Below are 17,198 nucleotides of genomic sequence, written 5' to 3'. Positions count from 1 at the left end.
TATTTTGCCCAAGCCCTATATATTTCTTGTGCTCTTAAAAACCCTTTGATCTAAAGGCTTCTGCTCAAATGCCTGAAATTAGTTCCCAGCATACATGCATACTGTTAAAACATTTAAGCATGAACCTAATGAAGTTGATTAGAGAGTGTGCAGTGCTGAAATAAACAAAGAAGCAACTGAAAAATTCTAAAGTTTTTATTTGTTTAATATTTTGAACAAACATATTTTTTACTTTTTTTATAGTTTTGATTACTTTACAGGAAGCACCATCTTGCATCTCTTCTTCTTCTTTTTTGTTCAATGGCGGTTGGCAACCAACGATAAGGTGCATTGCCGCCACCTACTAGAGCATGACACTCAAATCTGGCTCGCGAGATCCACTTTCCTGCAGAGTTTAGCTCCAACCCTGATCAAACTCACCTACCTGTGCTTTTCTAATGATCCTGAAGACACTGATTAGCATGCTCAGGTGTGTTTGATTAGGGTTAGAGCTAAACTCTGCAGGAAAGTGGATCTCATGAGCCAGATTTGAGTATCCCTGTAAACGTAGAGTGTGGGCCTGAGTCAACTACCTCCCAGATAATAATAATAATAATAATAATACATTCTTAAATGATGTTAGTTAAGCCAGCGACCATTAAGTATATCTTGAATGAATGAATGATGTATTTATATATGCTAACTTCTATAGAACTTTGTTTCCCAATTTCTTTCTTTAATGTTTCTCTTTCTGTGATGTAGCCTACTTTTGGCAGTGACCTAGTAGCCTATGTGCTCCACTGATTCCTCATCCTGACATGATCACATAAACCAGTTGGATGTTTCCCTATTAGATGTAATGTTTTATTTAATGCACTGTGTCCCATTCTCAACAGTGTAATTATACCTTGTATTTTGTTATTTTCTTTACATACCCTCCTACTTCCTGCTTTTTCCTGCACGGATTTCTGTTACTTCCCTATCCCGATTACCATTCCTTAATATATCCTGACGCTCATCCAGCAGCAGGAGCCGGATATCCGCCACGACCGGAAAAATCCCATATTTGGGCATTCTTAGCTGGAGCAATGGCAGCTTACATTGTATGCGAACGGCTAGCTTGACGCTGATTGTGTAGCGTAAATTATCGATTTTTAGACATTTCCAACCCATTATCGAGACGGATGAGTAGCGGATTGGAACGTATATATTTTTGAAAATGTCAAAAACCCAGTACTAGCGACCGCTCCGTCAAACCACCACCAAACCGAAACCACTTAGCACGGCGTTAGCATCCTCGACACCGTTCGCGTATTCTGTCGCTACTCGCCCCGACTCTCACCCGGTATCTGCCGCTCTTCATGCCCGAGCAAGGCCCGAGGATGAACAGCTTCTCCCTCGGCGAATTGTGTTGGCTCTTCTGCTGCCCGCCGTGTCCGAGTCGCATCGCGGCTAAGCTGGCGTTCCTGCCGCCAGAGCCCACCTACTCCGTTCACACAGACGCGAGCGGCGCGACGAGCCTGCATCTCACCGAGCGCGCCGACTGGCAATACTCCCAACGCGAGCTGGACGCCGTCGAGGTGCTGGTGACCCGCACCAGCCGCGGGAACCGGGTCGGCTGCATGTTCGTCCGCTGCGCGCCCGCTAGCCGCTACACGCTGCTGTTCTCCCACGGGAACGCCGTGGATCTGGGCCAGATGTGTAGCTTCTACATCGGCCTCGGCTCCAGGATCAACTGCAACGTTTTCTCCTACGATTACTCGGGTTACGGGGTCAGTACCGGGAAACCGTCCGAGAAGAACCTATACGCTGATATCGAAGCGGCCTGGCAGGTGCTGAGGAACAAGTGAGTGTTTCTGAGCAGGTGCTTCTGTGTTTGAGCGCCAGTCCCAATTGTTCTGTGATTGTGTGGTGTTTCCATACACATGTATTCCAGCACTACTGTTTTCCTTATAAATACATGGATGCATGCATTCAATTTCATTATATGTGACCCTGGACCACAAAACCTGTCATAAGATTATTTATACATCATCTGAAATCCGACTAAATAAGCTTTCCATTGATGTATGGTTTGTTAGGATCGGACAATATTTGGCTGAGATGCAACTATTTGAAAATCTGAAATCTGAGGGTGCAAAAAAATCAAAATATTGAGAAAGTCGTTGTCCAAATTAAGTTCTTAGCAATGCATATTACTAATAAAAAGTAATTGTTATTTTGATATTTATGCTAGGAAATTTACAAAATATCTTCACGGAACGTTATCTTTACTTAATATCCTAATGATTTTTGGCATAAAAGGAAAAAAAAATTGACCCACAATATATTGTTGGCTATTGCTATAAATATACCCATCCTACTTACGATTGTTTTTGTGGTCCAGGGCCACATATTAGGTTTTCTTTTCAAGAGATAAACTGGTAATTTAGTCTGACTGAAGTTTACAAACTGATATTTATAATCAAAAGCAGGGCTATCAATTATCATTGCATCTAAACAGATTATGCGTCATTGTTATTAGGCTACTTGTAAAATATACACATTTTAAATTGTAGTATACCAAAAAATAAACAAATAACTATATTCTGCATATCAGCTTTTGGATGCTCCAACTTGATGATGTTGTTGTTATTATTATTATTATTATTACTATTATTATTGGTATTGGTTGATCTCTGTTATTGGTTCGGTTTTATTATTTAGTATCCTGCTGGTTTAAATACTTCTGAATCCTCTTTGTACCAGCCCACTTTTTTTTTCTAACTTGAGTGATGACATAACCAAATAAGTTGTTGCATAACCACGTCACATGTCACATCACTGACTGTCAGTCTTAAAAATTTTAATAACTTGTTTTGTTTTAAAGTTAGAGCTTGACTGATTTGTGTTTTTCTTTGGCAGGTGCTGATATCGATATCTAAAGTAGGGTGGCTGATAAAATGCCAGTGTGAATCAATTTAATGATAAATTAGTTGTAAACAACCTTATGAAAGTGAATGTGCATTTTGCAAAACATTTACTTAATATTCACAAAATAATATACAAATTATTCAATGACTTGTTGAAGCTAATCAATAGAATTTTGGGAAAGTGGGAAGATAACAGATTTGGTTAATCAATTTGGTCAATCAGCCTATTTCGTCTGAGCTTTGCACAATGTGAGCTATATATATATATATATACACACATATTGCCAAAAGTATTGGGTCGCCCCCTTCTAATGAACAGGTTTGACTACTTTAGTAATTTCCATGAGTACACGTCTTAATGTTTAAGCATATAATGATATTCTAGGGAATTGTGTGCTTCTAATTTTAAAGCAACAGTTTGGACAGGACCCTTTTCTATTCTAACATGACAATGCCTCTGTGTATAAGGCAAGGTTCAAAAAGAAATGATTGATTGAGTCAGTGTGGAAGAACTTGACTGGTCTGCAGAAAGCCAAGTCCTAATCCAAGCTGGACACCTCTGGTGTGACTTTAAATGCAGATCTTGAGCCAAAAGCTCTTTACTAAACACCAATGACTTGTACATACACTATATGGACAAACGTATTGGGACACCCCCTTCTTTCGAACAGAAAAAGGCACTTCCAAAACTGTGGCAACAAAGATGGAAACATAATTCATGTATTTAAAAATTGTATTTCCATCTCTGTTGCAACAGTTTTGGAAGTGTCTAAAATGACTGCACCTATATGTACAAGTCATTGGTGTTTAGTAAAGAGTTTTTGGCTCAAGATCTGCATTTAAAGTCACACCAGAGGTGTTCAGCTTGGATTAGGACTTGGCTTTCTGCAGACCAGTCAAGTTCTTCCACACTGACTCAATCAATCATTTCTTTTTTAACCTTGCCTTATACACAGAGGCATTGTCATGTTAGAATAGAAAAGGGTCCTGTCCAAACTGTTGCTTTAAAATTAGAAGCACACAATTCCCTAGAATATCATTATATTCTTAAACATTAAGATTTATACTCATGGAAATTACTAAAGTAGTCAAACCTGTTCATTAGAAGGGGGTGACACAATACTTTTGGCAATATAGTGTGTATATATAGGAATTCAATATTTGTTGGTTGGATGATGACAATCTGGCTCTATAGCGGTGGAAAAGGTGCAATAGGCCCAGAGTTTGACGATAGGCTCTGACTTTTTTAAATCAATTTAGCTAAAATATTTAATGTTTAGAACTTGTCAGTTCTTTCTGCTGAAAATCCGTATCAGAGTTTCTGCTGAAATTTCAGCAGAATTCTGTGGGCACAGTTTCCGTGTGGGCTTGTGTGTGGTCACAGCCTGTATGCTGAATGGTCATTCTGGGTATCTGCTGGTCCTTCATGTTGATTCAGCTCTTTAGTCATGAGAAGTTGAGTACTGCAGGCAGGTACCACATGATGCACATGAATATTATCTCACTACATTGAACCAAGAAAACCTTTGATTGTACCTTTGGCTAAACTGATCAGTTTGAACAACAACTGACCACATGTTTTGGTCCATGGATGGTATATTAACCATTGGACTTTCTCCTGACCAAACAGAAAAGCTTGTAATCTTCCAGAGGCAATCCAAGACGAAATGCCTTTAGAGACTAATGATTTATAACCGGTTAAGATCCTTTAACAAACTCATTAGAAAGTTGTGTTTCTGGCAGATTGAAGACAATTCCATAAAGTGCCTTGTCTTTAATAATATATAACGGGAGATGTTTACACTGGAGTGTAAATGTCTGTAATTATTTTTGAAGTAGGAACATGATCATTTGTTCGCACATCTGGCAGTGGTTATGTTGTCTAATGAGTAGTGGAGGCTGGTTGAATGCAAAATATAAATGGTTTGTTTGGTTGCCCTGCAGGCAGGATTTTAAGGCACATATGCATGTTTGTTTTGGCAAAATTTTACTGAAGCATTGTATTTATTTTCATGTAGAAGCCAATATGTTATGCCAATATGCTCAGTGGAAAAAATGAATCTAAGATGGTGTGCACAAAGAAATAATCTTAAGTATTATTTATGCAATGCTTAGTTGAAAATGGTCTGTTTTGCTTCAATATTTTTGTGCTGTTTGTATGTTGTTTTTATTTTTTTATTGCATTGCATTATTAGCAACATCCTGTCCTTTTTAATGGCTGTCCTGTGGTTACTGGTGCTATTTGTCAATCAAACTTTCCAGAAAACCATTAGGAAATAAAGCATTTTTCTGGCCATAAGGAAGCTCAAATACTGCTTCGTAGCAATAATCAATTATTTATAGAGTTTGAGTCTTAGTTAGTAGGTTCCTGTTTCTACTGTAAATGCTGTATAAGAGAACAGAAGTAGTGTTTGCTTTTAGGATGCACTCTTTGCAGTTTTCCTTTTACAGAGTTATTCTAGGTAACTAAAACTGAAAAAAAATTAAAAAAAGTCACTTGAAATAAAATTAACTCGAATTAACTTGAAGTACTAAAATAACTGAAACAAAAACTAGCTATATATAAATATGTAGAACTTCCTGTGTAACTACTGTACTGTGTGCAGTAGCCCTTCAGATTGACTCGCTTTAACCTTCCACCGTGCTGACAGCTCTACCCTGAAATTGATCCGGTGACATACCGAGTGTTGAAGTACTCGTATGGCAGGGTAAATTAACTCGGAGCCTCTCGTACATTTGCTAGCACAACAGTAGTAAGTGACGCATTCTCTGTAGGTTCCACAGGATGTGCAAACGTTTGCTGAACGTTAATGTCGTGTTTATTTGGTGATGCAAAGATCATAATCATACTGAACTGTATTTCAGAGTTGACAAAGTAATCTAAAATTCATTGGATTGTGAAATTAGTTTTAATATTAGATGAATGCCAGAAACAACAGTCCAAGGACCTTGCGTGCTCCTGCAGTAGGAAGCCAGTAAAATACAAATGTATAAACATGGCCTTTTTGAAAATTGTTTTAAGTTCTCCAATGCTGTCGTATGGAACATCATGTTTTGGAGAAATGCAATTGGAAATGTCATTGTTCCAATCGCTTGGAGAAATAGCTCACCAACTACAAGCCATTAATGTCTATAGCAAAAAACGTTGCAGTGCGAGTTACATGATGAAGGTTTGGGATCTGCAGCTTAGGCTTATTACCTACTAACAATTGACGCTGTCCATTACGGATATGAGTTTAAAGTTTAATAATCTGAAGTCGAGAATTCTCTGAAGTTGAACTGCTCTATTTGTATTCAATGCAAAGGCGGAATCCTTCAAACTCATTTGAATAAATTAAAACTCATTAAATTGAGAACATAGCTCACAGTACATTTTAATGCTAATCTGTTTTAAGTATTACCATATCAGCACCTGACACCTTTTTGAGGCCATTTGCTCCATCCAAACATTTGGTGGTTTTATCCGAGGTGTTTGCTCAAGTAAGATAATGCACAAAGGATTTGACTTTTTAATGTGTTATTTACCTCCTCTGCACTTTCTCCTGGGGTTTCTGGCCAATATTTGGTCCATTGTGCAGTAAGTCCTTTTCTGTTTATGGAACGTTATGCATTTCATATAAGGCTATAGGCAGAATTACTGGGACAGTCTGGAGGAAAATCCTTTTTGTCCTTTTCAACAAAACATTTGAAGGCCAAGGTCTGTTGGGAGCATTTTCTCCAGCTTTGGCATAGTGAGCAGTTTCTATAAAACTGTGCTTCTCACTATTAATCTGTTGTGGGTTTTTTTATGGTCTAGAAATGATAGAAGACCCACACGTTGCCGTATCTTGTGAAATGTCCTATATTCGTTCAGTCAGCAGTGTTTCAGTCTCACGACCCTCTTCAGGCAATAACGTTGTCTGTATTCTGTGCACCTGCTTGCGTCCGTCCAGGTGTGTGCGGGGTTTGGGGGGTTTATGCAAGTAATAAATTAACTTCAGAGGCTTTCTGAAGGAAAAAGTCTGTCAATTAAACTTTCCTAAAGTCATCGGAAAAGGAAAAAATCTTCCCCATAACAATTTTAAAACTTAGTGTTCATTAAGTTCAGCCTGACAGTGCAGGTTTCACTGTAGCGCGCTCAGAGTCTCTCCTCTTCTCAGTGTGAATTATTTACACTGCTCCTAATGAACCAGACAGAGCTGCCTTGGATTTTTGGATGGCAAATTCTGATACTCGGTCTGTTACCTGCAAATCCATGGCTACGGTTGATTCTTATGCTAAACTTGAGATAAAAAGGTAAGAAAAGTAGGTTAAAGTTGCCTCTTTTTTTTTTTACTTTTGTAGCATTATCTTACCTTGTAGCAAAACCATAATTTAGCTTTACCTGATTAATTTCCACCCTTTTTGCCATCTTTCGAATTAAACAGGCTTTATTTGATACTATACCCTTTAAGATTTGTACAAGTGACCTCTTAAGATTGATTAACCTTTAAAAAAAAAAGTGTAGGATTTAGTGTGAAACAATTTACTCAGAAATTGCTTGTGTATTTCACAAAGAATTACTTTTCTTGTCAAATATACTCTAATCTTCAAAATTAATTTTATTTACTACTTTTGAAAAATCATTTTTACAGTGTGCACAATAGTTCATCAGGATGTGCTAAGCTGCTGAAAACTGAAGCATTGTTGGTGCATCAAACTAATATTTAAAGAAAGCACTTGGAAAACAGTCTTGTTTTTCACAAAATGTCCATTTTAACTTGCATCATTGCTTTTTGCGTTTCATGTAGTCCTTAGGCAGTGGTTTATGTATTCTTTGCAGAATTTCTCTAGTTTGCAATGGGACAAATTGCTGCTACTTGGGAGGCTTTCAGTGGAAATGCAACAAATGCCTTTGAGTTATGGCACTTCCACACGTGTGCACATTTTATTCAGCTTTGCTGCTATTGTAGCCTCAGAGCTTGGGAGGATGAAACAAGTCAAAAAAGCTTTTAGGGGAAAATGCAACTGCACTAATCAGTCACATTTACAACGAGTACATTGTATACTCCCATGTAGTCTGAATACAATTGTATTCTTACTGGAAAAGAACATGGAGACCCAGTAAAAAGATCAGTTGTAGCCAACCAAAAATAGCTAGATTTGCCGTTATTGTTTTTAAATGATGTCCTTGTGTTAAGGGCACCAAGTTGTCGATCAAGCTTTTCCCGAAGCCATGTGCATACAAAACAATTTTTCCCCTTAATGATTTTATGATGGTCGTATTGAATCGTTCGATCCATTCAGAATGCGTAACGCTGAAAAAAAAAAAAACACTTGCAGTCCAAAAACACTTTCATATCTTCAATGTATTTACCTTCAACCTTCAAGGTTCCTGTTTCTACTGCTCATTTTTAAGCCACACTCTGTTTGCATGTCATGTAGCCCTTAGGCAGTTTCTGTTAATTTAAGTAAGTCTTATTGCTAAATTTCCCTGTTAGACTGGTGGAAATGTAATCGCAAACCTATTCTTTCATCCACTTGCTTCTCGCCTCTTTAAACACTGTTTCCCCTTTCACTAGCCAGCGTTTGTCCTGCTTTTAACGGCAGAGCTTCCTCCGTAATTACTGTACTGTGTGCACTGGTCCCTCAGTTTGACTCTCTTTAACCTTCCTCTCTGCTGACAGCTCTGCCCTGAAAATGATCTGCATGGCTGATCAATGGTGCACTCTTGGACAGCTAGATCTTCACACTTTTCTTGAATTCTGGGATATCTCGTACCCATTTAGCAGTCCAGAATGAATAATTTTTTTTTTTTTTTTAGGTCCCTTAACCTCCATCTGAAAAGGCTTATCATTTTTGGAGGGTAGCAGTAATTACGTTTTTACATTGAAATCACATAATTTTAGGGTTCATTGCGAACCATTTTTAGCCTACAAATCAACAAATTTCTCTCTTAACAGTCTTAAACATTTAAGGAAAGTAGATTTTTATGGTCTCTGAAGAAAATCTGCCACAATGCTAGGATGTAGAGTGGGGGAACTATGACGTTACTTTGTATGCGGATCGGCTGTTAGCATGAAACTGGTTCCCTCGACAAAAAAGTCAATAGGATTTTTCCATAGGCTTTTGGATTATCGCAAAAAATAAGCTCCGTGTTCAGTCATAGTTCATGAAACTTGCACGTTTTGTCCATCAAGATAATCTTCACGAATATAACTGAATTTTGAAGCCTAAATAAAAGTGTCAAAACTTAAAAGCTAAACTTAGGCTATAAAAGAACTACACCACCACGGTCGCTCACGTTCAACGTCACCACCACCGTGCTCCCGACAACTATTTCAAACTTATTTTTAACGTGTTCAGTGAAAAGTATTTACTCTATATATGAATTTTAATCCACGCTACACAAACCTTTTCATATAAACTGGAATAAATACAAAACTAGAGCCTAACTAAAGCTGAAATGAGACATTAATAAATAGTATGGTCAATAAATGAAATAATCATAACTAAAGGACATTTGAAAGCACGTATTTCTGTACTTTCCGAAATAAGGAATTAAGTCAATAAATCCTTGATTAATATGGTTATTTTAATTAAAAACGTGTCTCCACGTACTATTCAATAAAATTCTATTTTAAGTGCATTTAATCTATTAAATAACAGCGAGTTTTGGGATATGGTAAGATATTAAACTTATTTTTGTGAATAAAGTACCACGTTTCAGCTGTAACTTTATGGTGGGTACACAATGTTATTTTATCCTTGCTTCTAGGAAATCCTCAATCTATATGCTTTCTAACAGCTTCATGTGGCCGCAAACATTTCATTTTAACGTAGCTTTAAGCACTATGCATCATTAAAGTTTCACTTTAACCACGTAAAGCTGGTAAATGTGGTGTTTACATGAAATAATCGTACGAGTTTACCTTATGGTCTGAACCCATAGTCTCCTCATCAGTAGGAAAGCGATAAAACGAGTATCTTCCATCTCAAGACTTGTTACATTTCGGGGCAAAGCAAAAAAACGTTGTCGAACAAAAATATAAAATGCGGGAAACTATTCATTGGTTATTCTACGATTAATTTTATTACAAATTATACTACAATTGGAAAATACTAAATTGATAAACTGTTCGGTGTGATGATGTTGAATGTCTCCGACAGCGCCTGTAGTCCCATTTAGCAACTTGTTAGCAACCGTCTTTTTTAAGAAACAGAAGTTTAAAAAAAATCACGAGTGGGGTGTAACTGGTGTGTTTTATGTCGTAGAATAAAACGTGAAAGTATCTTCAGCCTGTGTGAACCACGGACCTTATTTAAGGGATTTAACCAAACTCCAATTCATAAAACCCATTGACTCTGGGACGATGGAACCGGAAGTGCTAAAATGCACTCGCTTCCGGGTTTTTGCCTACAAAGTGACACAGTTCCACCACCCTATTGAGTAGGGTGTTAATTTGTGGTTGGTAAGGTGTTTTGGTTGGTTACTTACTGACAGATGACATTGCCTCCAATTTTCTACGACATTCTGGTCTTGAAGTCCCTCCTTTCTTTGTTCCCAATTAGAAAAATCATAAATGTGATCACTTAGAATTCATCAAACCCCATTAATTGTGGTGTCATTCATGTCTGAAGTGTAATATTTGGGGTTTGGGATTTCAGACCTAAGTGTGAGCGATTGTGACTTGTAAATCCAGGAGTGAATGATTTAAATTGGTTGGCACTTAAAAGTGTTTATTTACTGAAATCAAATCTCTTCCTGTTGGCAATCCATCCCGTCTGCCGTTTCCGTGAAGACTGCCGTAAAAGAGTAGGTAGTTCCCGTTCATCGCGTGTCGTTTTTCCACCCCTGCCAGTTAATCTCATTTCAGAGCGACATCCGTTTGTGATCCCCGTGAGGACTGCAGGAGAACAGACAGCCGTTTTTAATCAGGCAGCATTCACAGGTACTATTCACCATATGAGCTTGAGCCCGAGACTTACATGGTCCATGGCTCCACATTCCACTTTCCCATTTAAGATTAAGGTTTTTCTCCCTTTCTACACAAGACATGGGCTTCCTACTGGTAAACTGTGTACAGCATAGCAGTAAATCCCAAATGATAAGAGAGGAGCAGCCGGTCACCAGAGCCCCCCAATAAAAACAGCAGGATACCGACAAGAGTAGTTTTAGTGTTGTGATGTACTGAGATTGTTTTGCACCAACCAGATAGAAAAGAGGGAAAATGTGCTTCTATTAAATTACTTTTAGTTCAATGCAGCGCCCCACTTGCTGACTTGAAACAACTCAATTTTAGTAGGGGATGTCCTGCCGACTTCTTTCTGACATCTCGCCCTCATCTGTTAGAGGTCTGTCATGCCCACAGATTCAAAATGAAATGGAGGTGATGGACTAAACGGTTGTCTTGGGTGTTTCTCTCTGGTTCCTAAAGAAGTCAGAGCAGGATTACCACACAAACATTTGAAGTGGACTGAATTAGGATGTAGTTTTTGGAGTCGTTAAAGTGATAGTTCACTCAAAAGTGTACATTTGTTATCTAATCTCCTTCACTGAATGTTCTGGGGTCCAAAAGTACCAGCTGACTTTGACTGTATGGGCAGAAAACATTCTTTAAAAAAAAAATAATAATTATATGTATGTGTATATATTATTATTATTATTATTAATTTTTTTTTTTTTTTTTGTATTCTTCAGAAGAAAGTTAAACTTTTTTGGTCCCTAAAGCCTGGGAACGAGTTTGCATTTAAAAAAAAAATAAAACTATTGGGTTTATCATTCTGAAGTCAGTGTTTATTTTTCTTTTTTTTTTTAAAATGGGTTTTTGGTTAAATACCTGAAATAAGGTCTGTGGTGAACACAAGCTCGATATTCTACAACACAAATACAGCAGTAATACACTACTCGTGGTTTTTGGGGACATATAAACATCATCATGGTGGACAGGTAAACCCATCTACTTTCTAGTTTGCTTTTAGAGCCTTGTGTTAACTCTTGGATTCAAATTATACTAACTCAAAGCTTCCCAATTTGAAGATTTTAAAGTTGTCAGAAGTGTAGTGGTGGTGACACTGAAGTCATGACACTGTGGTGTACTTCTAGCTTTTTACTTATGCCAATTGTATTAAGGCTTCAAAATTCATGGTAGTTGTTTTTTTTTTTTTTTACCTTTTATTTATATAGCGATTTATACAATGCAAATTATGTCAAAGCAGCTTTACAGTATTAAACAGGAAAATGGTGTTTCAATAGTGGAAGAGGACAATAGTAAACACTCAATTTTCCAGTTCAAGTCAGTTCATCATTGATTCAGTGATGCCATCGTCCAGCTCAGTTCAGTTCTGTGCAATCAAGCCGACAATATTGCCAGAAATTAAGTGTCCCCAACTAAGCAAGCCAAAAGTGACGGTGGCAAGGAACCAAAACTCAATCTGTGACAGAAATGGAAAAAAAAATTTGGTAATCAGTGTTATTTACATTCAGTAGACGAAGCGCGCATGCCGAACGTAAACAATGCTGATTACGTTCTGGGGTATTCTCCAAAATGGCGGAAGACGGTAACTCGGGGAGAAGAATTGTTGAATAAATTGTTTTCTTTGCTCACAAAAAGTAGCTTCTCGTAGCTTTGTAAAATTACAGTTGAACCTCTGTCACATGGACTATTTTACCGATGTCCTTGCTACGTTTCTGGACCTGGGAACATGGCAATTACATTGCTGTCTATGGAGTGTCAGAGAGCTCTCGGATTTGATCAAAAATATCTTAATTTGTGTTCCAAGATGAACGAAGGTCTTATGGGTTTGGAACATGAGGATGAGTAATTAACGACAGAATTAAAATTTTTGGGTGAACTATCCCTTTAAGAGTCATACCGCTATAATCCAGAAACCAATGGAAAAATCCTATTGGATTTTTATGCTGGGAACCAGGGTGATGTGAACTTTTGGGATGCCCCACAAAAATCATCCCCTCAGCACTCTATGGGTCTTGGAAAGCATGCATACTTAAAAGTAAGTCTTTTAAGTGTAGGTGAACCCCAGAAAACCCCTCGGTATAACAACCACCGTTTTCTGAGGGAAACTTTAATACCAGATCCAAGCGGGACAGTAGATTATGAGTTCGTTAGCGTGAGAAACAGCTCATTGGTTTCTGCAGAGACCTCAAGAGCCCACCCCAGACTACTTTCAAGCTAGTCAGAAGTTGTGTTGTGAACCGGCAGGGCTATTAACTAACGCAGCAGGGAGTTGAGGCGCTGGAGCTGTTAACGCTCACCCACTGAGATGAGCAGCTGCGTCTCCGTCTGATTCTTCTACTAGTCTGTCAGTGAGGCTTATGACTGAGAAAATACTAGTAAGATGCAGACGTCAGAGTCATACAGAGACGTGGGTTGAGAGCGGGAAGGGAAGTAAGTGTGTTCTGCAGTGAAGCGTGGACTAATTTTTAACTGCCCTGGGTTTGTGTGACAGACATAGCAACCCTAAAATCCTCTGCTTTTCACACCTAGAGTTTTTTTTTTTTAATATAAACTCTCCAGTGATCCATTTTATATTTGCTTGCTTTCCTTGTAGTCTTTCCCAATTCTGTGAATGCGCTTCTGTCATCGACTGCATGCTAACTACACCTGCAGACTGCCTTTTATATAATGTAGTCTGGATCCTGGCATGGCACTCTTGAGTACCTGAGGTCAGGAAAACCTTCAGCTTGGATTCGATTCATGTCTGATTGGGCCTCTGGTGTTGGCTGCAGGTTTTTTAACTGTGATTCATTGTTTCCAACAGAACTTGTCTTGCAGAATATTCAAAGAATCACCCCATATGGGCAACGGTATTTTTGTATTTCTGCTGTGAGTCACAACTGGGAGTGTTGATGTATTTAATTAACCAGAATTCATTTTGCAATTCCAGAAGTTTGTTCTTCAGTAAAACAGTGGTTGCACTTTGTTCCCCTTTTGACATTGATTATAACCAGTGCTGAGTAGATTACTTACAAATTGTAGTCTGTTACTGATTACAGATTACATGATGAAAACTGGAGTTAGTAATGTAATCTAGGGTACTCATTTTAGGTAATGTATTCTGGCTACTTTTTAGATTTTTATTTACTTATTTTTTACCTAACTTGTTTTAAACTTGCGGTAACACTTTATTTCAATAGTCCACTTTAGACATTCTACTAACAGTAACTAGTAGTCATTAGAGTATTAGTAGACTGTCTGCTTAATATCTTCTAACACTTTATTTTGATGGGTCCACAACATACAACAAACTGACTATGAGAAACTTTGCAAGTATGTCAACTTATTCTACTAACCCTAAACCTACCCTACTGAGCGTTAGTAGACATGTAGTTGCAAATTAATGAGAATCAGTCGAAATAAAGTGTAACCAAACTTGCCATTAAATGTACCATATTGAAATAAAAAAGCAAAGAGAAAGAAAATATATTCCATTATTTGATGTCAACATCATGAAGTGCATTAAATATTACATTACACCAGGGTTAATGTAAGAGCTACAGTGGGCTTGTGAGTTGATTTAAAAAGCTAATCAGTCATAAAAATGTGAAAAAATTTTTTTTTGAAACAATCCAAATAGACCACTTGAATGCTAAAAATAGAAATATTTGCTTACCTGCATGTCAGTGTGACCATTAGCCAACATCGGAGAGCTGTGATCATTTGAATGTCTTATTAAATTATTCAAATGAACTTTCTCCGAGATATTTCAAGTAAATATTTCATGTTAAAGGGGTTTGGCTCACAAAAACGTTTTTACAGCTATAAAAAAAAAAAAAAACATGTTTAATAACTTTCATAATTGTTTTATACATAGTCTAATTGCTTGAGGGTTGATTTTTTTTTTTTTTTTTCCAAATTCAGAAGCATGGGTCCCAAATTTGTTTACATTATTGTATATTGTCGTATTATCATATTGTGAATATAGTCAAAGCTAAATGGTATAACACAGTAAATTTATTTTGGAGAAAACTTTAAAAGAGAAAAAGAATTAGGGAGCATCAATAATTTACTGCCTTTTTATGAATTTGTAATCTGTAATCTATAGGAAAGAAACTGTAATCTGATTATTAGCATTTTAAAATGTAATATAATCCATTTACAAGTACTAAATTTTTGGAATCTGATTACGTAACTCATATTACATTGTAGTCAGTTACTACCCAGCACTGATAATGACTAACTTTGCAACCACGCACCAACTCTCATTAGAGTATTAGTAGACTGTTAGGTTAGGGTTAGTTGTAGAAAACATTGACGTACTTGCAGAGTTGAGGCTGGAATACACTACACGACTTTTAAAATCTGAACAGATTTTTAAAACACTAGGCATCATACACTTACCAACTTTGTAAATAGTGACAAAGGAAAACTGGGCATCATACACTACGCGACTGAAGATCATACACTACCAGACCTTAAAGTTGTTCCGATCACAACAAACTCATGCAGAAACGTGCGCCTTGTTGCTTGGCGACGCATGACACATGAAAACATACGTGTTCTAAAATCAGCTGAAAATCTCAAACATGTTTGATATCCTCCGAATGGATAGAATCAAAGTCTGAAGCTTTGATCATCATAGACCATCATACACTACGCGATTTTCTGTGGAATCTGTCAGCTGTAATCTGCAGACTGGCTCCTACTTTCCTCAACTAGCATCAACTTGTTCAGACTGTAAAATCGGGGGAAAATTGGGGCAAAAATCACGTAGTGTATTCCAGGCTTTACTCATAGTCAGTAGAATGTCTGTTGGTGCACCATCAGAATAAAGTGTTTGCTGATATTAAGCAGACAGTCTATTATTATTGATAACTTTTAACACGTGGTTGCAAAGTTACTTAAGTCAACTGAATGTCTAAAAGTGTGACACACCATAACAATTGTTACTAAGAGGGTTAATAATTTAGATACTTTGAAGTCATCCTGCCTCCCCTTGGAAGCTTGTTGAAGACACCTAGCAGGCTACTGAAAATGATCCTACTCTTTTCATTTGTTTCTGGTCTAATTCGGCACCATTCAATTTATTTTTAATCAAAATGTAGCTTGATACTTCTCCTGAAATTGTTTCCTTTTAGGCTTTCCTGATTACCAAGCACTTTTCTTTTTCAACTCCTATTCAACCATCATTCTGGTAAATAACTTCCACTTTTCCCAATCCAGCCAATCCCCAATTAATAATATCAACCATATCACCCACTCAGACATTGTATTCATCAGATTATTTTATTTTATTTTTTTTAGCAGTTTTAAAACAACCGATTTTTAAGCCTTTGAAACACAAACAACAGAACTATATGCGTGCGCCATCTGTTTATGTGTGAGAGGAGCGCACATTTTTTGCCACTTTATTGGCTTTGAACGATTAATTTACACAAACATACTTATAAGCATCATAATCCCAGTCTTTGCAAGTATCCTCATAAATGCAGTGATTTAGGACTTAAGAGAGAGCGTAAACAGCTGAAAAAGAAAATGCATATGTAACGGTATATCCGGACTTCAGTCTTAAATGGGAAGCTGTCCAATATTTGTCCTGTCTGCCATTCATATTAATCAAACAACATCTCTCACCGCTATTAACTAAATCACTTTTGTAACTTTTAAGAAATTAAAATAATAACTTATGTATAGAATCTATACATAATACTCGTGTTAATTTCATCTATCTATCTACCTGAAGACTAATTAATTTACAAAGTATGTAGCATTTATTTATTGTTTTTGTTTTGTCCTATTAGTTTCTTATCCTTATTTCATCACTGACTGTTTATTTATCTTCAGTGAGCTTGTTGTTTTTTTTGTTTGTTTTTTTGTCTTTTTAGGCTTGTATTAGTTTGATATTGACATTGGTGACAAGGATTATGAAAATTCTATGGTATCAAAGATTTTAATATCATAAAAACCTTTTTAAAAGAAAACTAACTATATCGTTATCGTGATAAAATGACTCATTCTGATTTTGGTCATATTGCCCACTCCTAGTTCAAACTACGTTGGACACAGTTAACTTATTCTGTAGGCAAAAACCAGATTCATTAAAATGTCGTCTTCGTTCCATAGAAGAAACAAACTCGTAAGGTTTGAAACAACATGAGGGAGTAAATTGATAACAGAATTTGCATATTTGGGTAAACTGTCCCACTTTTTAAAATTGAGGTGTTTTAACCAGGAAGACAAAATCAAATTTGTTAGATTATTTGCATTTTATTATATCCGTGTGGTGTTTGACTCCTGCATTGAGAGAAGTAATCTCATGAACCTGAGGTAATCTGGTGTTGGCAGGTCACTCTTGACTGCACAGGAAAGCAGTAAAAGGATTTTAAAG

General features: G+C 37.1%; 1 protein-coding gene across 1 annotated transcript in view; it reads left to right on the top strand.

Annotated features, from left to right (window-relative positions):
- Positions 1–874: 874 nt before the first annotated feature.
- Positions 875–17,198, top strand: part of abhd17c (abhydrolase domain containing 17C, depalmitoylase) — a 40,967-nt gene continuing 24,643 nt past the window's right edge. The window contains exon 1 of the mRNA XM_058782279.1: positions 875–1,825. Within this exon, the coding sequence (XP_058638262.1) occupies positions 1,341–1,825 (485 nt within the window). The 5' untranslated portion in view covers positions 875–1,340. The remainder of the gene's footprint in view (positions 1,826–17,198) is intronic.

This window comes from Onychostoma macrolepis, chromosome 07 (genome assembly GCF_012432095.1).
Source record: "Onychostoma macrolepis isolate SWU-2019 chromosome 07, ASM1243209v1, whole genome shotgun sequence".
Taxonomy (NCBI): Eukaryota; Metazoa; Chordata; class Actinopteri; order Cypriniformes; family Cyprinidae; genus Onychostoma; species Onychostoma macrolepis.
Note: the sequence above shows the minus strand (reverse complement) of the source record. Positions and strands in the feature narration are given on the sequence as shown.